Raw genomic sequence first — 24,993 nt, forward strand, 5'->3', positions numbered from 1 at the left:
ATAGTAAAATGTAAAAGTAAAATACATAAAGCATCACAATAAGAATCACAATAAAGTTGAGTAAAACCATGAAATAAAAAATCTATTTATTAGAAAAGCAGTGATAAGACTAGTTTTCAATCGCTGCAATAATAGAAAATTTCCAATTACTGCAATTTACCATTGGAAATTCACCAAGCATCGGCAATACCGGCTGGCATTGTTAACAAGAGACTTACTGCTCTGCCAGCCAGTGTATAGTGCCCTACACTTATGTGAGCTGACATTGCCAGTTCACAAATGCACAGTTTAACTGGGATCCCGAACTTGGGCTTTCAGTTTCACTTTTACTGTAAAACAAAATCGTAAAATAAAGATTCAAAGTTGTAAAAAATAAATAAATAATAATAATAATAATAATAATAATAATTTGAAAAAAGCAAAAGAGAAAATTGCTATAATGAAATAATAAAGCATTTTCACTGTGTCTAGGACGCCATGATAGGTGGGTGCTGGAGAATATACAGGAAGATACCTATGATCTCTTTCAATTTGTCCTCTGTACCCTATACTATCACGATCCTGAGATGACGCTAGTGATATGAAAATTCTGTCAGTACATGTATCAACAGGAATATTCTTAGACAGCAAGCAAAAGGAGACTACCACTTGGTATATTGTGAGAAGCCCTAAGTCAAGTGTTTTCACAGGGCTTTTGTCATAATGAGAAATACATCCCTTAGTTTGAAACTATAGATGAGAGAAATATTAATGTTTAAAACATATTCACTTCATTCTTATATGCACATTTCGCTGGCGGAATTTGACTCCATGGGGCCAAATCAATTCAATGTGATGTTCCGCCGGACATCACTGAAGTACCTTAACAGTGTAAATTTTCCCGCACACCTTGATGGGGTGCAAGGAAAAATCTGCAATGTTGCATCACCACAGAGAGCTGTCATCCTGGAGCCACTCTGCAGCACGTCACTTTGAATTGAGTCAGCCCCTAAGTGTTTCGGGTACAACCCCAATCATACCACACAGAAGAATGAATTGACCATGGACTGCCTGGTTTTAATCAGACTCTAAATTCCATTAAATGACAATTTAAAAATATGGAATGGCATTCAGAGATTTTACTGATATCTAACTAAAACCAACAATTCCTTGAGACACATCATGGCAGGTATGTCATTGCACATTTTCATTTTTCCATTTAATGTGAAAATAAAATGAGGAAATTTACTTTTAAAGATTTTAAGTTCAGCGATTTTAAAAGGAATTTTGCAGAGGTGCCATTATTCGGTGATACGAGGACTTATCCATTAAGACACGCAAAACGGACCTATTGTGCCTTTATTAAAAAACACACGTAATTCGGGCATATGCACATCGATATTCAACTACAACGGCTCTGAAGAAACGTCTTTTGTTGAATACGGGTCTACATATGTTCTGCTTGAGACAGACACAATACACTACTGGATACACGCAATACATATGTGAAATATAAAGAGTACGCACAGCAGAAAAAAAAATACCTGTCACCTGTTAATAATAGAAAAACCACAAAAAAACAAATGTTTTTTGTTTTTTTTGTTTGTTCCCATGAAATACATTTATCAGTATGTTATTAATGCCTACTGTACATAAAATGCATTTTTATACTTGCTCTTGGCTGCACATGTTCTTGCATGTATACACGACACTTACATCTGACCTGTAGCCGGTGCAAGTGATACAATAGGAAAACACGTACATTGGTCCAAGAGCTCAACTGTAAATTCTAGTCCTATATATTCTTTTAAAACATCTACATATATTGAACTACACAATTAAAACAATAGCTAAATCAAAATTTAAATATACATGTTTTTGTACCTAAAATTATTGCCATATTAAAAGTATGTTGTATTTTTGGTTATAAATATATTCAAGTGGTTTTAAAATAACTCATTTTACCATTATTAATACATCTCATTGCTGTATTGAGTCATAATGTACAGTGGTCAGTATGTTAACCACTTTTTGGAATGTAAGCAGATTTGACTGGATAGTAGGGGGATGACACTGCAGAAATCTTGCATTGCTGGACTTAGGAATGGACACTATAAAAGGACATTCAGTGTCCATGGCTGAACACACTTCAAACAACCCCCAGACTAACAGCAACAATGGTGCACTGGACAGCTGAAGAGAGAGCCTTCATTACCTCTGTCTGGGCCAATGTCAGTATTGAACAAGATGGCCCGGAAGCCCTAATCAGGTAATAACATATTTATCTTCTGTATATTACGTAGTGTCTTTATTTTTTTTACTTTATTACTATTTCTATTTCTAGCTAGATTTGAACACATTAAATTAGAATTAAATTATAGATGATTCACAGGGTGATCAAAGCTGAAGTTACACACTGCTGCTCATTATACATTTCTTATTTACATACATATAAATACGAAGTTTTAAACAACTTTAATTAAGAATTATTAAAGCAAGTGGAAATATATTAGAGGTAACATAGGAGGTTGAATTGGGGGTGTATACGGTGGTATGTCATACCGCCACTTCTCCTGTTGCCTTCATTATAAAACTAGAAAATTCCATTTACTTATATTCCCAATGCATTTTCACACCGCCACTGCTAAATTTCCACACAGCTACTACTAAATCTCCATACAGCCCCTACGAAACTTCAATACCACCATTGCTAAATCTCCATACCGCCACAATGAAATTTCCATTACACACTTCTAAATTTCCATACTGTCACAACAAAATTTCCATACCGCCACTACTACATTTACATATCGCCACTACTAAATTTACATGTCACCAATACTAAATCTCCATAGTACCCCTACGAAATTTCCATCCTACCACTTCTAAATGTACATACCGCCACTACGGAATTTACATACCGCCACTATGGAATTTACATACCGCCACTTCTAAATTTACGCTTTGACCATTCGGTATCATATTAACATAGTGTAGACTTTGATGTAAAAGGAGTTCAAGACAAAACATGATATTATTAATTTTTCTTCTGCAATCTATTTGTATGCATTAGGCTGCTTTTTGTCTTCCCCTGGACCCAGAGGTATTTCAGCAGCTTTGGAAACCTGTCCAATATTACTGCCATCACTGGTAATCCCAAGGTCCGTGAGCATGGAAAGAAGGTGCTCACCACTATTGACAATGCCATTAAACATCTGGATGATATTAAACATTACCTGGCTGACCTCAGCAAGACTCATGCCCAGGTGCTGAATGTGGACCCCGAGAACTTCAAGGTATAGTAATAAAGCTGCATGATAGTAGATTAGTTTATTTCTCATTCATTTACTTCTGCAATAATGTATGCTATTAAATTAAATACAGCAAATAGAACTTAGTAATGTGGGGCCTGATTCATTAAGGATCTTAACTTAAGAAACTTCTTATTTCAGTCTCCTGGACAAAACCATGTTACAATGCAAGGGGTGCAAATTAGTATTCTGTTTTGCACATAAGTTAAATACTGACTGTTTTTTATGTAGCACACAAATATCAACTTTAAATTTCAGTGTACAAATAAGTTATCAAGTATTTGTGTGCTACATGAAAAAACAGTCAGTATTTAACTTATGTGCAAAACAAAATACTAATTTGCACCCCTTGCATTGTAACATGGTTTTGTCCAGGAGACTGAAATAAGAAGTTTCTTAAGTAAAGATCCTTAATAAATCAGGCCAGTGATTAGAATGTACAAGTATGATACTAACTAGTGATTTCCTAATATATATAATAATTAAGACCTGCAACTAATTAATTAGCTCAATGAATATATTAGGAATTATTGCCATTTCTAGGAGCTGAAAGGACTTAATCACTTTTCTCTTTATTCACAGCGTTTCGGTGAGGTGCTGGTGATAGTCTTGGCTGGCAAGTTGGGATCTGCATTCACTCCTCAAGCCCAGGCTGCCCTGGAGAAGTTTATTGCAGTCCTGGTGGCTGCTCTGAGTCACGGATATTACTAAATAACATTATTTACTGTTGCCACTTACTCTTATAATATGGAAAATAAAATATATTTTTAAACAAAAATATTGTGACTATCTGCAGTGCATATTTTTAAGTTTTCACTTTATAATTTATAATAACCCTATTTTTTTTTTACTCAATTCTATTGAAGTTTTCTAAATAGGAGAAAGAGCAAGCAGAGTTTACAGATATAATGGATGTATCATAAATCCAACTTACAGTAGGCACACACTGTAAATATCATTGGGCATAGTATGCAGCATGTATTATGAAAGAGTCACTCTGCCTTTGTTGAATACTTAGCACTAGAGAAAAACTGAAAACATAAATAGCCAAATACTCTAACCATTCTACTACACCAGCAATGAATAATAAGTACAAAGACCATCAATTGGTAGAAGACAATAATTAAAACTTCTGAGACCACCTATACACCCATAATAAACAGGAAAGGTGCATGTTTACTTCTATATCCACTCCCTCGCTAATCACCAACAAAATAGCATAATGGATGCATGACCACCAAATATGTAAGAATAACGTTTTGTTGTGTTCATCAGTTTGGTAAAGCAGTATATAATTTTGACAATGGTTAAGGAGTACGCTAACAATGGTAAAGCATTGAGCTTTCTCGGTGAGTCACAAATTAAATTGTTAATCCAAGTGTTGGCAGCCTCCACTGTCAACACAGTGCACTGTTTTTATTTTTTTCTCAAAGGAAATCTAAAATCTTTGATAAAAAAACAGAAATCTGTATCCAAATCTACTAGTGGCTAACACATCCCTCTCTATACTGTCTCATACCTACAAATATAAACACAATAATGTATATAAAGAAAGCAACATGTTTCTTCTTTCTTAAAGTAACAATCTATTTAGACAACACTTCCAATAATCCTCTGTCAGACTCAATGACACACTATTCCTCAATTGTTAATACATACTCACCAAACAATTACAGAAACGCTGGAAGTCACAACTCCCACTATCAACTCATCAAATAAATCTAACTCAAGAGCCTCTCTGTGAGCAAAAGAACACAAATGATCAGAAATCGCTATTAGAAATGATCACAAATCTCATATTACTATATCAAATGAGAGAGACTGCTCATAGCTAGACCTTCTCTCTACACCCTTCTCAAATCTCCACCTCTAACCCCTTAGGCTTAAACACAGTTGTCACAGACAAAAAAACAACCCACATTTCCTTTTTTATCTTCTTCTCCTTCACTACTCAAAACCAATTCATTTAATCAGTACTAGCATGTATCTTCTATTAAAACCCAACAACAAAAATGCCTAGATGCTAAATGGGGGTCAATTGATTAATGAAAATCACACTATTAATACTAATCTCCAAAGTCATTTAATACTACATTAATCATCCACCTATAACCATACTAAATCTGATAAAACTCAATAACCACCAATGAGAACCAAGTACTAAAAAACTGCGTGAGGAAACTCCCACTATTACATCAATAACTACTACAAACAGTACCTCAACATATTATGAAGTATATAAAACAGGATACATAAAACAGAGTGAACATGTGTTCGCCGCCTCCTTATTATGAAAATATCTAATTAATTCTATATACTTCATCAAAATTATTTATACATAAACGTTTATTTTTTTCCCTTTATTTTTTTCCCCTTTCTCCTTATCATTAGTACTAGAGCCAGGAGCCAGGGAATGACATACACCTTACAAAATTGAGTTAGAACACACACAGTTCATTTACAAAAGAATATTATATTAATCCCTTCATTTAGACCAATTGGAGACAGCGTATTTAATACAAAAATCCCAAATTATTCTCGTTTGATTAAATCTAGATAACGATCTCCATCTCTAATGTTCTGTGGGACTAATTTAAAACTTTTTAAAATTAGTCCACTAGTATTATTTAAATGTACTAGTGAGAAGTGATGAGGCAAACTAAACTATGTGTTTTTAACCCATATTTTATATTGCGCAGATGTTCTTGTAAGCAAATTTTTAAACTTCTCTTAGTCTTGCCAATATAAAGTAAACCCCAACAATCTTGGTTAGGGAAAAGTTGCCGCAGACAAGGTCAGGATTTCTTTAGAATCTGTAAACTCTAGCCAGGGGCCCCAAATAGTATAGTACATTTCAAATGAGTCTGCTGCTGAAAGAAGCATTTCATCCATAGAACTATAGAACTCCAATCTATTAAACCAGTCTCAGCTAGTGGATGGGGAGGTGGATCTCCACAGCACTGGTATAACAGCCTTAGCTGCTGATATGAGAAATTTCAGTAGGGATTATTTTAAACAGGATAAAGGGCTTCGGATTATGAAACAGGGGAGTTAGTGGTGAAACTGTGGAAGAAATGTAGGTAAGTGATCTAAGTTTAGACCATCTTGATAAAGTGGGTCCCTATGGTGGGGTGGGAAACTTTGAGCAAGTTAGTGAGCCAAAGGAGCGTAACGCCAGGCGAGGAGAGAAAATTGTTTCAATCTATACCCTTTGATTATCTGCCGTCTGGTTAGTTAACACTATAATCCTATTCAGTATCACAGCATTATAATAAGAGGGGAACTGAGGAAGCTGGAGACCTCCCAAGTGTCTACTTCTGTACAGGACATCATGCTTAAACCTAGGACATCTCCCACTCCACAGACGATGCAAGCCATGGAACCAAATGTTGGGAATATGGATTGGTAGAGTCTGCAAAAAGTAAAGGAGTAGTACATTCATTTTAATAATGTAGATCCGTCCTATCCACGAGAAACTTTTATTCTGCCACTCTCTCAAGTCAGCCACGAGACTACCTAAAAGTAGCTTAAAATTGAGCTCAAACAAGCAGGAGAGGTCATTCGAGAGCAACAGGGCTAGATATCTTAATTGAGAGCGGTGCCAAACAAGAGGGTCGAGGTAGTAATATTTAAGGCTACTGACATAGTTAATTTTGAAATTGGATAGAAAGTTTTGGTATTCATTGACTAGATTAGGTAAGGAAACTATAGGGCTAGTGACCATAGCCAGGAGGTCACCCTCAAATAGGCAATTTTGGGTTCCACCTTGCTTACTCGAATTCTGGATATATCCAGGTTAGCCCTGATGGCTCTGGCCAGAGCTTCCATACATAAAACAAATATGAGAGGGGATAGTGGACACCCCTGTCGGATTCCATTGCTTATAGTAACTAGCTCTGACAGATCTCCATTAACTTTAATGCAGTGAGTTGTCGGTATAGAGCTAGGATTCTATGGAGTTTGTTGGACCTAGGCCTAAATGCTCTAGGAGACCTCTCATGAAAGGCCAGCTCACCCAGTTGAAGTCCTTCTCTGCGCCCTTGGATAGTAGCATTGATGCCGTTGCTGAGCGTGAGACCAAGTGGATCAAGTCTATTACCTTGGAAGCGTTGTCTCGGGACTCACTGTCCGAGACAAAACCCACTTGGTCAGAGTGGACCAGATTTGTGAGCATGAGTATTAGCCTATTTGCTATAAGTTCTGCATATAACTTGATGTCCATGTTCAGCAAGGAGATAGTCCTATATCTCGGACACTGGGCCAGGTCCTTACTTTCAGGGGAGTGGGGGGGGGGGGTACGTCTCTAGATTTCTAATTTGTTGAAGTAAGTGGTCTCGGTAGGCTATCTTTTCTTTCTTCATGAGGCAGCCCAGACAGTAATCTTAGATACGTCAGGGGTGTCGTTTGAAGCAATATAGTTGTCAAGAGTGGTGTCTAATTGATCCCTACAGTATGTGTTCTGCAGAAGAAGTTTGCTAAGTTGCCAAAAGCATTTCCTAGGCAGAGGTTGGGTAAGTTGAAACATCAGTGATATGGGGGCATGATCGGTCCAGGTCATTTGTCCAATAGAGGTTGTCGAGAGTATAGGAAGGAACCCATGTGAGAGGAAGAGGTAGTCAATGTATGAATAGACGCCGTGTGGGTAGGAAACGAAACAATAGTCTCACTCACTAGGGTTTTGGAGGCGGCACGTGTCGACCAGCTGGTGTTCGTGTAGTGTGTGTCTAACCTTGCAATGGAGAGACCTGCGAAATCCTTTGTGGCTACTGGAGGAATCTAGTTCAGGCTGTAATTTTCAGTCCACTCCTACAATCAAGACTCCCTCTGCAAATTCAGATACCTTTTCTAGCACCTGTTCAAAAAACATTGGTTGATCCTGGTTAGGAACATACAGATTAAAAAACATATATGTTATATCTAATAATCGAAATTTGACCAGAAGCGCTCTCCCCTCAGCTATGCAATGTTTCTAAAAGTCTAAAAAGGTAAGCCATTTAGAAAGCAAAATGTCAACCCCTAGAGTCTTCCCCTCTCTGTTGTTGCTAAAATGTGAAATGGGGAAGTAACTATCAGAAAACCACGGTGCCGCTCCTTATTTAAAGTGAGTTTCTTGAATAAAAGCCACATCTGCCCGGCCTGTCTCAGTACTTTTAAAGCGCTGGACCTCTTCTCTGGAAGGTTAAGGCCATTTGAATTAATTGAAACTAGTTTAAACTGGGCTGTCATGGAAGATATGGGTCTTCAGGGATAGCGCCTCTGGTGGGAGAAAAACAATGTAATTGACCTAACAACTGTATTGGGTATGGTTCTGTCTTGAGCGCATGGAATAATGAGGGATATGAGCAAAAAAGGAGGGTTAGGGTGTGTGGAGTAGTTGATACACATGGGAAAAAGACAAAACAAACAGATACAGACGGAAAAACAAATAGTTATAACTCAAACTGCTCCAGAGAGATGGGTAGGGAGAAGTCGTTCCCATCTCTCGGACAAACCCCCTGAGTATGGGGGTGATGGGGGGGGTTAGTGACAGCAACTAACAGCACCATCATATGAATATAGACATAATAGCAATAACAATAACACAACATGCTCCTTTAGTAAAGAAATGTCTGGAAGAGGCGGCCAGGGTGATGCAGCCAATAGGCAATAAATGAGTCATGTCAACCACCACATATGGAAAAAATCAAACTGTTCCCCTGAAGCACACACTCCCCCGACACCTTGTTGAGGATCTATTCCTTTTCTGCAAAGACATTGAGAGACTGTATCAAGGACATATGAATAAAATCTTAGTAAACAAGATCTAATCTAGACACAACAAAACAAAATTTGGGCACCAGCTAACAGTCCTCTTCAGGCCAGTCTCTGTGTGGACACAAGCATCAGGTGACCATCAGCAACAGAAGAACCATATGTGAGTGTCAGTCTCTTCGGTATCAGAAAAACTAAAAAGAGGGAGAGAGAATATATGACTATCAAAGGTGATTTCACACCATATCGCAATCCAGGACACTAGCATGGGCCTCAGAACAAGGGTTAGATGCAAATTGACTAATATTTGGTTAATCAGGTGTCTAAGGTTTCTGGGGATGCCCGGCGTTGCCTTGCTGAATTCTTTGGAATTTTCCAATGCATGCCAGGAGTCATCATCAGTTGGGTGGAGGCATGCTAGATGGTTTTGCCACTGAGGCAGAGGCACCTTTTGTAGGTCAAGTTGAGAGCAAAAGGGTTCGACATTCTGTGGTGATCTCAGGAATTCAATCTTTTCATTGTTAGATACCCGAAGATTGAAGGGTAAACCCCAGTGATATTTAATATTTTGAGCACGTAAGGCATCTGTCAGCTGCTTAAGCATGCGGCGCATCTGCAGAATATGCTAGGAAAGGTCCTGGAAAATTTTAAGTTTATTGCCACTGTAATCTATAGCGTCTAATCTTCTGGTCTTTTGAAGAATTGCTTCCTTCTGGACATAAAAATCTAGAAAACAAATTACGTCTGGTGGGCGATCTGGTAGCACACCTCAGGGTTTCAGTGCCTTATGACCTCTGTCAAATTGGATGTTTGTGGTCGGCTCCTGCTCTAAGATTTCATTGAAATTTTTTGTGAGAAAAGCTATCAGGTCTTGTGAAAGGATGTCTTGGGGGATTTAATGAATTTGTAAGTTATTTCTATTCCTCAGGTTGTCGAGATCATTGACCCTGTTTTGTAGTAATTGCAAATCCTGAGCTTGTCAAGTTACGGTATCACAGAGTTGGTTGCAGCAAACAGTAGATTCTTCTTGAAGTCCTCTAAGGCTGACATTCTTGAGGCCAGGCGGGTTAAGTTAGCCTGGAGTTTGGCAACTTCCTGCCAGACTGTGTCTTTAAGTCTAGTTTCCAGCAAATCAAAGTCTTTTTAGTGGGAAGTTCAGCTTTTGTTGGTAAGGACTTAACCAGCTGTAAAATGGCCCCAATGTTCTTATTCCCACTAACAGAGGAGTCACAGAATGCAAAGGACTTAAGGTATTGCCTGAGATATTGACGCTGAGGATTTTCTCCAAATTTTCCTGAATCCTATTTGGGCTGTCTTTGCCCATTGATCAACAGCACGGGATACAGCAACTGAAAAAGAGGGATGGAGGCTGTCAGGTGAGGTGCTGTGTATGGATGGTCTGCATTGTCACAAGTCACACCTCCCCATAGGCTGTAATAATCAGCCATCTATTGGAACTAGAGCCTGTCACACATAATCTCTCATAGTAGATGACCAGAGTAATGTCCTAGTGTGCATGGCTGAGGAGGTGCTGGTCAGGTTCATCCTGGAGCACTAGCTTTCTCCTTTTAGTGGTGAGATGTTAAGATGATAGAAGTAGGAGTGTTGAGCATGATTTGTATATGGAGCACCAAGGCAGACACTGACCTGCTGTTAGATTGGGCACCGTAGTTTCAATAAACCCTCATCAAAGCCCCTGGACATCAAGGTTAGTTGTGATAGTGTCTACATTTAATTTTGAAAGGTAGTAATGTGGCTCTATGATCGGCACCCCTCAGTGAAGTTTTCACGGCCGCAATCTGTTATGGTGACGTAGGCGAGCTTACCAGAAGTGGAGCCACAATGACGTTAGCGTCTCTTCTGGTTCTCCGATGCTGTAGGGGTAGACAGGTCTTCATACCAGGTGAGTCGCTGTCCCCAAAGGGGCATCCAGTCACCCAGGTGACATAACCGTCTGGCCTACTGGTGATCCGGGAAACAGGAACTTCCTGTTGTGTGGAAGGGTCCAGGAGGTTGTGAGTCGGATCAGTAGGCTAAACCTCAGATGTGTCAGGTGAGCAACTGAAGGCGGAAAGGGAGGACACCCCAGAGCCAGGGAGACAAAACGCGGTGTTGAGCGCCGGCAGCAGGTGATGGCAGTTGTGAGTCCCGGGAGACCATGGAACAGCAAGCCGACATCCAAGTGTTGGAAGGAGGCTCTTAGTAGATTGGGTAAGTGTTTCTAACAGTAGGTAGCAGTTCCATGGTGCTGGATTATATTTAACAGCCTAATGTATATGGATTTTAGTTTAATAGAGATGAAGCTGATGGAGAAACCATCTTATCCAAATGGCTGTCAAACCACACCCCCATTTTTATCATTATTGATTGATTTGGTGCTAGATGTGATTTAAGGTTCCTGACTTTTCTGTAGATTACAAAAGGAGCCTTTGGTAGATGTGGACCCAAAATTGGGTCCTTGGCAAGGATACCACAATGTTTTTTCAAACTAGATTCAATCTGTTTAAAATTACAGTTATATCTTCTTAGAAAGGGTTTTACATGAAAACTTCTCTTTTCCATATTATTTGTATCGTTCTTTTATCTCAATAGATTACAGTCATGGCCAAAAGTTTTGAGAATGACACAAGTATTGGTTTTCACACAGTTTGCTGCCTCAGTATTTTAAGACCTTTTTGTCAGATGTTGTTGTGGTATACTGAAGTAAAATTACAAGCGTTTCACAAGTGTCAAAGGTTTTAATTGACAATGACATTAAGTTTATGCAAAAAGTCAATATTTGCAGTGTTGGCCCCTCTTTTTGAAGGCCTCTGAAATTCACCCAAGCATGCTGTCAATCAACCTCTGAGCCACATACTGAATGATGGCCATCCATTCTTGCCTAATCAATTTTTGGAGTTTGTCAGAATTTGTGGGTTTTTGTTTGTCCACCCGCCTTTTGAGAATTGACCACAAGTTCTCAATGGGATTAAGGTCTGGAGAGTTTCTGGCAATGGACCCACAATTTTGATGTTTTGATTCCCGAGCCACTTAGTTATCACTTTTGCCTTATGGCAAGGTGCTCCATCATGCTGGAAAAGGCATTGTTTGTCACCAAATTTCTCTTGGATGGTTGGGAGAAGTTGCTCTTGGAGGATGTTTTGGTATCATTCTTTATTCATGGCTGTGTTCTTAGGCAAAACTGTGAGTAATCAAACTCTGTTGGCTCAGAAGCAACCCCACACATGAATGGTCTCAGGATGCTTTACTGTTGGCATGACACAGGACTGATGGTAGCACTCACATTTTCATCTCTAGACAAGTGTTTTTCCAAATGCCCCAAACAATCTGAAAGGGGATTTATCACAGAAAATGACTTTCCCCCAGCCCTCTGCAGTCCAATCCCTGTACCCTTTGCAGAATATCAGCCTGATGTTTTTCCTAGAGAGAATTGGCTTCTTTGCTGGCCTTTTTTACACCAGGCCATCCACCAAAAGCCTTCGCCGCACTGTGCGTGCAGATGCACTCACATTTGCCTGCTGCCATTCCTCAGCAAGCTCTGCAGCTGAATCAATTTTAGGAGACGGTCCTGGCACTTGCTGGACATTCTTGGCCACCCTGAAGTCTTCTTCAAGAATATTGAACCTCTCTCCTTGAAGTTCTTGATGATCTGATAAATTGTTGATTTAGGTGCAATCTTACTAGCAGTAATATCCTTGTCTGTGAAGCCCTTTTTCTGCAAAGCAAAGATGACTGCACATGTTTCCTTGCAGATAACCATGGTTAACAGAGGAAGGACATTGATTTCAAGCACCACCCTCATTTTAAAGCTTCCAGTCTATTATTCTAACTCTATCAGCATGACAGAGTGATCTCCAGCCTTGTCCTCATCAACACTCTCACCTGTGTTAACGAGAGAATCACTGACCTGATGCCAGCTCGTCCTTTTGTGGCAGGGCTGAAATGCAGTGGGAATGTTGTTTTTGGGATAAAGTTCATTGTCGTGGCAAAGAGGGACTTTGAAATTAATTGCAATTCATCTGATCACTCTTCATGACATACTGGAGTATATGCAAATTGCCATCATAAAAACTGAGGCAATAGACTTTGTAAAAAATAATATTTCTGCATTTTCAAAACTTTTGGCCATGACAATAGATTTTTTCATTTATAATGCTTTACAAAAAGCTTCACAAATTATATATATAGAATATCCTTTATCCAGAAATTTAAATGCTTAATCAATGTTACTGCAATTTTTTCTCAAACGTAAAAATTGTGTATAGGGTATATTCTTTTTCCATTTATACAAATGGCAACTTGTTGATTTTGCAAAACTATTATCATTTACCTTTTTTTAAATTCAGTACCTGTAAATGATGTTATAACAAGGAATTTGAAATGTTGCATTTCACATATTACGAAATAGTTATGTTCTTCTGCTATCTATACCTTATTTGGGGTGTTAGGTCTCCATATAATGTTTGATCAGCATATTACCATCATATGGTTTCCCAAATAACTGTTCCTGGTTAGGTTGCTACATTTAAGTGACAAATGCCAGCACATTAATGATTCAGGAAAGGTACAGAGTAATATTATTCAGCTGAAGGTCATTTCAAAGATTGTCTGTTATATGCACATATCGGTAAAAGTATAAAAAGAAATGTATTTATTTGAAATATCCATATTATTGCTATAGAATTCTGAATAATATCCTAGAATACTGACTACTCTGTTTAGCCTTTTTTATGGCTATGTTGAAACATGTGATTGAGGTGACACAGGGGCTGATTTAGAACCTTATATGGGGTGCACCTAGAAATGCACTTATCTGCCAAAGCACAATATGTAAACACAAAATAAGTCTCATTATTATGGCTCGTCTCAGAAAGTAACCATCCCTCTGTGTAATCCAAATACCTCTCCTGAGTTTGCAAGGCTGATGCTGCTTGAAATAATAAAAAAAAAAACCAACAACTTAGAAATAAGCTGCATTGCCTCCTTCCCAAATGCTGAACCAGCCCAATCGCCATAGTGAAAACCAGTCCTAGGTTGGTCATCTCAGTCCTGCTGCCAGGGTCTACCGGCACTGCGCTAAAAGTAGCTGGCACCCTTCCAGACCCTCCTGGGCAGTGGAGGTCAGAATATTGAACAAGACTTGGACACCTGGGGGTAAATGTATGAATCTCCGGATTCTTCATCTCCGGCGTATTCAGCCTCTTCAGCGCTTAAATTTAAAGCGGCGCTGCATTGTAAGGGGAAACTTCTCTTTACAATGCAGCGCCGCTTTAAATTTAAGCGCTGAAGAGGCTGAACACGCCGGAGATGAAGAATCCGGAGATTCATACATTTACCCCTTGGAGTGGACACTTAACCATTGGGGCCCCTCTTTGGCCCCTTGGCTTATGGGTCCACCCTGCATCAAGAGTTGTAATGCTTTCTTTTGTTTTTTGACTGGAAAGGGTATGGAGGGACCGAGGCCCTTTTCTGGTTAGCTGCATACTAATCAGGGTCATCAATGGCATTGGTGTCCTTCTTGGTGGTTGGTCCTTCCTCATTTTAAATGTCCTCCTGCTGACAGCAAGGACAGCAGGGGCCAACTTTAATTCACCACTGCTCCAAATATAGGTTCATTTAAGTTGTTTTAACTCTGATGATTAATTTCATTCTTATGTGCAGAAGTATGATTATGGGTCATTACATTGGGGCAAATCTCCATACACGTGAAAGGTGTAGAATGTTGAAGATAAAGATACTGCACTGTGTTGAAGTGTAAAAATAGTATCTAGATGGCAGCCTTTTTGTGATGCTGATGATGCGGTTTCTTGTTGTGAGCAGGAAACTTAACTAGCCTTTTAATTAATGGTTTTTTTCACATTTTTCTCCCATAAAAGCTGAATGATTTGTGTCTTATTTAAATAGATTACATATAGTAAAATGTAAAAGTAAAATGCTTAAAACATCACAATAAGAATCATACTAGAGTGGTATAAAACAATAAAATAAAAAAAAATCTATTTATTACAAAAGCAGTGATCGGACTAGTTTTCAATCGCTGCGATAATATATAAATTCCTATTACTGCCATTTACCATTGAAAATTCACCAAGCATCGGCAATACATGCTGACAGTGGTAAGAGGACACTTACCACTCTGCCAGCCAGTGTACAGTGCCATGCACTTATGTGATCTGGCATTGCCAGTTCACAAATGCAAAGAGAACTGGGATCACAGACTTGGGCTTCCAGTTTCACTTTTAATGTAAAGCAAAATAAAAAAGTAAAATAAAGATTTAAAACAGTAAAAAAAAGAAATAATTTGGAAAAAAAGCAAAAGAGAAAAATTGTTATATTGAAATAATAAAGCTTTCTCTCTGTGTCTAGAAAGCCAAGATAGGTGGGTGCTGGAGAATATACAGGAAGATACTGATGATCTCTTTCCATTTTTCCTCTGTACCCTATACTAACGCCAACCTGAGATGATAATAGTAATATGAAAATTCTGTCAGTACATGTATCAACGGGAATATTTTTAGACAGCAGGCGAAAAATGAGGAAACTGTTCACTGGAGAAGACTACCACTTTGTGTATTGTGAGAAGCCCTAATTCAAGTGTTTTCACAGTGCTTTTGCCATAATGATAAATACATCCCTTAGATTGAAACTATGGGTCAGAGAAATATTAATATATAAAGAAAATTCACTTCATTCCTTATTTGACTGCAAAATTTTGCATGTTTCGCTGGCGGAATTTCAATCTAAGGTGCCAAATCAATTTAATGAGATGTGCCGCTGGACATCACTGTAGCAACCCAACAGTATATATTTTCCTGCTCACCACAATGGGGTGGAAGGAAAAATCTGCAGCGATGCATCGTCAAGCAGTGCGTTTTGTGACCATCCTGGAGCCACCCCGCGGTACAGCGCTTTGAATTGAATCAGCCCCTAAGTGTTTCCGGTACAACCCAACCATACCCCACAGAAGAATGAATTGACCATCGACTTCCTGGTTCTATTCAGACTATAAATTGCATTAAATGACAATTTAAAAATACAGAATGGCATTCAGAGATTTTTCTCCTCTCTAATTAAAACCAGCAATTCCTTGTGACATATCATGGCAGGTATGTGATTGCATGTTTGCATTTATCCATTTAATGTGAATAAAAACGAGGAAATTTACAGTAAGATTTTAAGTGCAGCGAGGTTCAATTATTCGGTGATACAGGGCCTGATTCATTAAGGCATGCAAAATGCAACCTATTGTGCCTTTATTAACAATCACACGTAATTCGGGTATATGCATGTCCATATTCAACTAGAACGGATATGAAGAAATGACCTTTACATTGTCTCATTTTTAATACGGGTCTAGGTACGTTCTGCTTATACTTGCCGTATTGAGACAGACACAATACACTGTTGGATACGCGCAATACATATGTGTAATATAAGTTGCCATCAGAACCCACAGAAGAAGAAAATATACTCAGTTTTTTTCACCTGTTAAAAATGGAAAAACCATTAAAAAATTTGTTTTTCTTTTTAAATTTCTTTTTCCATGAAATACATTTTCAGTATGTTATTAATGCCTACTGTACATAAAATGCATTGTTACAGTTGCTCTTGATTGCAAACACATGTTCTAACATGCATACGCGACCATCATCACTATTACTCGGCACTTACACCTGACCTGTAGCCGGTGCAGGTGATGCAACAGAAAAACACGTAAATTGGTTGAAGAGCTCAACTGTGAATTCTACTCCTATATATTCTTTTAAAACATCTATGTATATAGAACTGCACATTTTAAACAACAGCTAAATCAAAATTGAGATGTACATGTTTTTGTACTTAAAAAGATTGCCACATTAAAAGTATGTTGTGATTATAAATATATTCAAGTGGTTTCAAAAGGACTAATATTACTATTCTTAATTCATCTCATTGCTCTATTGAGTCATAATGTACAGTGGTCAGTATGTTAACAACTTTTTGGAATGTAAGCAGATTTGACTGGATAGTAGGGGGATGACACTGCAGAAATCTTGCATTGCTGGACTTAGGAATGGACACTATAAAAGGACATTCAATGTCCATGGCTGAACACACTGCATACAGCAAGCATCTCAAACAACCTCCAGCCTAACAGCAACAATGGTGCACTGGACAGCTGAAGAGAGATCCTTCATTACCTCTGTCTGGGCCAATGTCAATATTGAAAAAGATGGTCCTGAAGCCTTACTGAGGTAATAACATATTCATCTTCTGTTTATTATGTACTGTTTTTATTATTTTTTACTTTATTGCTATTTCTGTTTCTATCTAAATTTTAACACATTAAATTTTATTTAAATTATAAATCATTCACAGATTTTACATAAGAAATAATTGTTTAATTAAAAAATTGGAGGCTGCTTCATATGGGGTATTTATGTGTGGCTTATTTGCACTCCATTAATTATATGCAGTTTGAACTTAAGCCGTCCAACTGCAGAAAGGTATCAGGGTGATAAAACTAAAGTTACACATTACTGTTCATTATACATTTCTTATTTACATAGATAAAAAATATGAATTTTTAAACAACTTCACTTAAGAATTATTAAAGCAAATGGAGGCATATTAGAGGTATCCTCAGTGGTCTAAGTAGGGGTGTATACGGTGGTATGTCTTACCACCACTTTTCCTATTGCCTTCATTATAAAAATATTAAATTCCATTTACTTACATTCCCAAAACGTTTTCCATACCGCCACTTGCAAATTTCCACTTTGACCACTGTGTATCATATTAACATAATATAGACATTGATGTAAAAGGAGTTTAAAACAAAACATGATATTAATAATTTTTCTTCTGCAATCTATTTGTATACATTAGGCTGCTTTATGTCTTCCCCTGGACCCAGAGGTATTTCAGCAGCTTTGGAAACCTGACCAATGTTACTGCCATCACCGGTAATCCCAAGGTCCGTGAGCATGGCAAGAAGGTGCTCACAACTATTGACAATGCAATTCAACATCTGGATAATGTGAAACATTACCTGGCTGACCTCAGCAAGACTCACGCCCAGGTGCTGCATGTGGACCCAGAGAACTTCAAGGTACAGTAATAAAGCTTCATGATAGTAGATTCGTTTATTTCTCATTCATTTACTTCTGCACTTAATGTATGCTATAATGTTAAATACAGCAAATAGAACTTAGTAATGTGACTAGTATGTACCAGTGTCATATTATCTAGTGATTTGCTTATATATAATAATACTTGTACTGTGCTGTTTCACCTTGTACTGTGCCATTGTTTGTCCCTGTACGGCGCTACGGATACTTTGTGGCGCCCTATAAATAAAAATTAATAATAATAATAATAATAATAATAATAAGACCTGCAACTAATTAATTATCTCAATGAATATGTTAGAAATCATTGCCATTTCTAGGAGCTGAAAGGACTGAATCATTTTTCTCTTTATTCACAGCGTTTCGGTGAGGTGCTGGTAATCGTCTTGGCTGGCAAGCTGGGATCTGCATTCACTCCTCAAGCCCAGGCTGCCTGGGAGAAGTTTATTGCAGTCCTGGTGGCTGCTCTGAGTCACGGATATTACTAAATAACATTGTTTACTGTTGTCACTTACTCTTATAATATGAAAAATAAAATATATTTTTAAACAAAAATATTGTGACTATCTGCAGTGCATATTTTTAAGTTTCCACTTTTTAATGTATAATAACCCTATTTCTTTCTTACTCAACTTATTTGAAGTTTTCTAAATAGGAGAAAGAGTAATCAGAGTTTACAAATAACGGATGTATCATAAATTCAACTTACAGTAGGCACACACTGTAAATGTCATTGGGCATGGTATGCAGCATGCATTATGATAGAGCCACTCTGCCATTGTTGAATACGTAACACTAGAGATAAATTGAAAACATAAATAGCTGAAAACTCTAACTATTCTACTACACCAGCAATAAATAATAAGTACAAAGACCATCAATTGGTAGAGGACAATAATTAAAACTTATGAAACATCCTATACGCCCATAATAAGCAGAGAAGGTGCATGTTCACTTGTAAATCCACTCCTCGCTAATCATCAACATAATAACAATATGGGTCCGTAACCCCCAAATATGTAAGAATAGAGTTTTGTTGTGTTCATCAGTTTGGTAAAGCAGTATACAGTTTTGACAATTGTTAATGAGTGCGCTAACATCGGTGAAGCATTGAGCTTTCTCTGTGAATCACAAATTAAATTGTTAATCCAAGTGTTGGCAGCCTCCACTGGTCATGAGTGCACTGTTTTTATTTTTTTCTCAAATGAAAAATAGAAAATCGTTGATGAAAAGAGACAATGTACCATGCGATTTTTTGACACAGAAAATTCACTCCCTGCCCTGATATATCAGTAGTGGGACCTCAGGTTACTTACATAGATAACTGAAGAATAGACTGATTTCACCAGTTCTTACTGAAGAACTGAGCAAGACTTCATTCTTTTATTTACTACAAGTTTGTTGTGGGCAGTTTCTATGGTGATAAAGTCACAAAAATAGCTGTGTAATATTCAAGAATTATATATATTTAATATATTTAATTTTCATTTATTTAGTACATTCTGCAAATTGACACCTAGAATCTGGTTGCTATAGGCAACACCTCCACTTTTTCAAACCCACAGTTTAGTAAATATATCCCATTGTCTCTTATTATGACTGTTCAGAAGAAGAACCATTAAGTTAGACAAACAATGTTAGTAAGAGCAGTTAAACTTCAGTGAGGTTCACATTAGTTCTTTTGAAAGATACAGGCACTCAATTTGAAGAAATTTTATAATACTTTAAGGGTTGCAAAACTTCTTGTCATATACAATGGTCGAAGTGGAGGTGTATACAGTCATATGCCAGACTACCACTTCTCCCATTGCTTTCATTGTGAAACTAACAAACTCCAGTCACTTACATCTTCCATACTGCCACTTCTAAATTTCCATTTCTACCACTGATCATATTTATATGTTATGCTTCCAATTGCTGCATTTGCAAATCAAATTATTGCAACTTGTGAGGTAATGTATCCTTAATGTGATGCTAAAAACTCTAGGAAGGTAGGGGCCACATTTATTTTGATTCTTAAAACTGGGTGGAGGTCACATGGAGGAATGGAGAGGGCTAAATGCTGCCACAAAAACACCAGTTTAATATGTCTGCAAACAAATTCTAAAAATGCAGGTAATCTCTCACCCAGAATAATTAGTGGTAAACAAAAACTATGTTTATTGTTCAGGGTTTTCTTGCATGAACGGGCCATATAGTTTTTTTTATACACTTTAAAGTTGCAAGTTAACCGATGTAAACAGCAACTGGTAGCAAGGCCCACTAATGGGGCCACTGCTTTGCCATCCATAATCACCAATTTATCTACGTCTGCGCTGTCCTAAACAAGCAAATTAATCAGATTCAGTTTTATAATGATTTGGTAATAAATTCAAAGTTGTGTGTGATTTTTTTTTTTTACGCTTCAGATATACCAGCTGCCACAGTTTTTTTTTTAAATTCTAGTCATTCCTATATGGGACTACATGATGTTTCTGCACTAGGGCTCCAGTATATTATAAGTAAATATTGGGTTGAATGCTTGCACTTTAAAATACATTATCAGATACGAAACACACCTATTTCTCCAGCCCTACCAATGTAGATTACAGAAAAGCAATTCTCCAAATTGTGCAATTTAAAAAAAAAAAGTGCCATTTCAACTGCTGAGTCCATGGGCAAATAGTGAGATCACTCTGAGCAGGACTGGAGATAAAGAACAAAAGATTAAACTTGCTTTGTCAGGCGGCATTTAGAAGAACATATGAAGAGGGACCGCGAGAGGTAGAATGGGGATAAAAAAAACTTGTAGAAAATGCAGCCTCATCTCATGAGTCATCACAATGCCCACTGTATTGCTAAGGAATGGCAGGGCATTTTTTTTGTACTGTATGATATACAAATAACAGCGGATACAGGAATAATTATAACTAGAGATGTTCACTGACCCTCATGTTCTGGTTTTGGTTTTGGTTTTGGATCTGGATTAACTTTGTGTTTTGGTTTTGGTTTTAGCAAAACCACCCTTGTGTGTTTTGGTTTTGGTTTTGGATCTGTATTTTTTTTTAGAAATATAGGTAAAATATGCTAAAATCACATAACTTTGCTTGTTTTTTGTTCCTACATTATTACTAACCTCAATAACACTAATTTCAAGTCATTTGCAGTCAATTTTGACCACCTCACTGGTCGCAAAATTATTTTCATACACTTTCAAACAAAGATTGCTGCAGTTCTTGCCAGTGAAAAGAAGGCCATTGTCATGCCGCTTATAAGACTAAAAAATCCACCTCTTATGTGTGGAATTATTTTTACCCAAATTCTGACAACAGTTGTCTAGCCATTTGTAGCATTGTAAAGCCACAGTCAGTAGAGGTAGGGAGCTTAACTCTTCTAGGATCCTCATCCATGTTACGCCATTTGAAGCGAGTTCATGGAAAGCTCTTGGGAAAATCAGAAACTTATGCTAAAAAAATAACAACAAGCAGTCCAGCATCAGCTGCCTCCCTTCTCTCATCTAGATCCCAGCACCTGCAATCTACACCCCCAACACCTTCATCATAAATATCCTCACAAGGGATCGGAGTTAGTCCTGCATCCAAGTTGGTAACGCGAGATGACTCGTCTCCTGTCCAGGACTCCTCAGAAGAATCCTTGAGCGTTAGGCCCACTGCTGCTGCTCCTGCTGATGGGGGTGGATCTTCAACCCAGAAGCAGACCAAAAAGAAGACTACTAGTAGTTTACAACAATTCACTGTTAAACAATCCTTTGCAAGTATAAAAGCTGTCACCCAGTCGCAAAGCGGATCACAGATGCCATGGCGACTATGCTAGTATTAGATCTACGTCCAATATCCACTATTAATGCAGCTGGTTTTAAACAGTTAATTGAGGTCTTGTGTCCCTGTTACCAAATTTCATCACTACACCATTTTACTAGAAAAGCAATTCCTCTCCTGTACCAGGAGGTTACAAGAAAGAAAATAATTGTGATACAAAATGCCATTCTACCCACTGTACACTTAACCACAGATATGGGAACAAGCGGAACTGAGAAAACTAAATATTATATGACTGTGACAGGCCACTGGGTTGGTAAATCATCTTCAGCAGCAGGAACAGCAGCAGCATCTAACAAACAACGCCAGATCTTTCAGAGGAAGGCTACTCTGTGTATCATCTGCTTCACTAAGAGGCATACCGCTGGCAACCTGTTTATGGGCAGCATGGTGGCTTAGTGGTTAGCACTTCTGCCTCACAGTACTGGGGTCATGAGTTGGATTCCCAACCTGGCCTTCTCTGTGTGTAGTTTGTATGTTCTCCCCGTGTTTGTGGGTTTTCTCTGGGTGCTCCAGTTTCCTCCCACACTCCAAAAATATACTTTTAGGTTAATTAGCTGCTATCCTGAGCTGCCCCCCTGCACTGGAATGACCTCCCACGCTCCATCCATTTGTCCCCTAAACTGTGCTCCTTCAAGCAGGCACCCAAAACTCATCTCTTCCGCAAAGCCTACCAGCCTTCCACCTAACCCTCTCTCCATGCTCACTCTCCTCACTTCACTCCTCCTCAGTAGAGGGGAGCACTTGCTCCCCTCCTCCAACACCATCTGTGCCTGCCGTCTGTCTACCCTCCCTATGGGATGTAAGCTTGTATAAGCAGGGCCCTCCTCCCTCCTGTCTCTCTACCTTCTCTTCTGCTCCAACCTTAATACATTTGTCTTGCCTGGAGCCTCTGAAGTCCTGATACTACTCATTTATTGTTTTGTACTGTTATTCCCTGTACTGTCCATTGTTTGTATTGTGTACGGCACTGCGGAAACCTTGTGGCGCCTTATAAATAAATGATAATAATAATAATATTAAATTGCCCTTAGTCTCTCTCGATCTGTGTGTGTGTGTATATTAGGAGATTTAGCTTGTAAGCTCCAATGGGGCAGAGACTGATGTGAATGAGTTCTCTGTACAGCACTGCAGAATAAGTGGAGCTATATAAATAAATAGATGATGATAATCCCGGCTGAGGACAGGTAGACCGGACAGAGAGGTATAAATGATTTAAGAAACGCTTATGAAAAGCTTGTCATTGCAATGTCATTGCAACATGGCTAATCCTGCTTGGACTCTCCTGAGGATATGTGATTTCTGATAACGCCACCAATATTGTTAGAGCATTACAGCGGGGAGAATTATATCACATTCCCTGTTTTGCTCACACAATCAACTTGGTGGTACAGAACTTTTTAAAAAATGACAATGACATGCAGGCAATGCTGTCTGTGTCCCGAAATATTTAGGGTTATTTTCGGGATTCTGCAACAGGATGTAGGACAATGTAACAGCTGCAATAAGAATAGAATTTAGGGGGAATGTACTTTATTACAGCGCAGAGGAGAATTCTTTCTGTGTTGTGCAAGGTGCTGAAACCACTCGAAGTAGTCACCTGTGAAGAGAGTGCAGGCACTGTTAGCTTGAGTCAAGTGATTCCCCTAATTAGAATTTTTGAAAAGCAGCAAGAGAAATTGAAGAAGGAAATGAAACAAAGCAATTTCGCTAATTATGTTGGTTTTGTAGATTAAGTACATTAATCGTTTCACCAGGATCCAAGAGTTTTGAACATCTTGAAATCGGATCATTAGATTTTGGTAGCTGTGCTTGATCCTAGGTTTAAGAGCTATGTATTTTCTTTCTTTCCAACTGACCCAGATCTCAAGAGATGCAATGAGTTCCTGGTCAGCAAGCTGAAGCTCAAGTGGTACATGACACAATGACATCTCCTCCTTCAGTTTCTCTTAAAATTGCTGCTAGGAAAAAACTTAGCTTTCCCAAGACAACCAGTGGTGATGCAGATGAGTCTGCACAACATTTTGACATTTCGTCTGGTGTAAAAGAATTGTCCAAAAATTGTGACAGCTCATCCGTAAAATGAACTACAAATTCAATGAGGAAGGCCATTACCGGCAATTACATCAAAGTACACAGACTTCTGTTATGGTGGAATCCAGCAGGGATGAATTAGTATTGTTTGAGGATGATGTACACACTGAGGAGGGTGAATATGATGACAGTGTAGATTGCAGGTGCTGAGATCTAGCTGAGAGAAGGGAGCTAGCTGATGCTGGTATGCTTGGTAATATTTTGGGTAGAATGGCATCTTGACAATTTTATGTTTTTCTACAGTAAACTTTCACCTTTATTAGAGAGGTGTTTTTTTCTTTAAAAAGGTACAAGCCTTTTTTTTTACATTTTTGTTTCCCTGACTTAAAACCACTATGCACTTGAACATAGGCTTTAGCACATGAGGGAGAGGGATTAGTATCATCATGGCTGAGACTGAAGAGTGACAAGAACAATGCCACCCCTCCTGTTTCAGCATGAGTTATGGCACAGTAGAATGACACTGAAGACTTTTAAGAACACTGACAGCCCTTTTATTACAATTTCTGTTTCAGCACCGAACCCTGCCACCTCTCCTGTTTCCGAGTGAGCTATGGTACAGTAAAATGTAATTGCAGATTTAGACCAAGCCTGCCAGCCCTATTATTTCTATTTCAGCAATGACAATTAGCAATGGAGCAAAGAAGCTCTCCTCTTTGTGTGTAACGTATATAACACCATACAATTTCACTGCAAATTCAGAAGACAAGCCTGCCAGCCCTAGTATTTCTATTTTAGAAATGACAATTTGCAATGGAGCAATGGAGCTCTCCTCTTTGTGTGTTCCCTATATAACACAGTACAATGTGACTGCAGATTTACACCAAGCCTGCCAGCCCCAGTATTTGTATTTCAGCAATGACAATTAGCAATGGAGCAATGGAGCTCTCCTCTTTGTGTGTTACCTATATAACATTGTATATTATGGGA

The 24,993-nt window shown here is 38.4% G+C and overlaps 2 protein-coding genes across 2 annotated transcripts; both read left to right on the plus strand.

Annotated features, from left to right (window-relative positions):
* The first annotated feature begins 2,156 nt into the window (after nucleotides 1-2,156).
* LOC142096946 (hemoglobin subunit beta-2-like) lies at nucleotides 2,157-4,001 on the plus strand. The gene is made up of 3 exons (XM_075178571.1): nucleotides 2,157-2,248; nucleotides 3,053-3,275; nucleotides 3,873-4,001. The coding sequence occupies exons 1-3, from the start codon at nucleotides 2,157-2,159 to the stop codon at nucleotides 3,999-4,001; spliced, it is 444 nt and encodes a 147-aa protein (XP_075034672.1).
* A 13,182-nt stretch (nucleotides 4,002-17,183) lies between these two features.
* Nucleotides 17,184-18,639, plus strand: LOC142096947 (hemoglobin larval subunit beta-1-like). Its single transcript, XM_075178572.1, has 3 exons — nucleotides 17,184-17,275; nucleotides 17,910-18,132; nucleotides 18,511-18,639. Exons 1-3 carry the CDS (start codon nucleotides 17,184-17,186, stop codon nucleotides 18,637-18,639), a joined length of 444 nt encoding a protein of 147 aa, XP_075034673.1.
* The last annotated feature ends 6,354 nt before the right edge of the window (nucleotides 18,640-24,993 follow it).

Source organism: Mixophyes fleayi, chromosome 7 (genome assembly GCF_038048845.1).
Source record: "Mixophyes fleayi isolate aMixFle1 chromosome 7, aMixFle1.hap1, whole genome shotgun sequence".
Classification (NCBI taxonomy): domain Eukaryota; kingdom Metazoa; phylum Chordata; class Amphibia; order Anura; family Limnodynastidae; genus Mixophyes; species Mixophyes fleayi.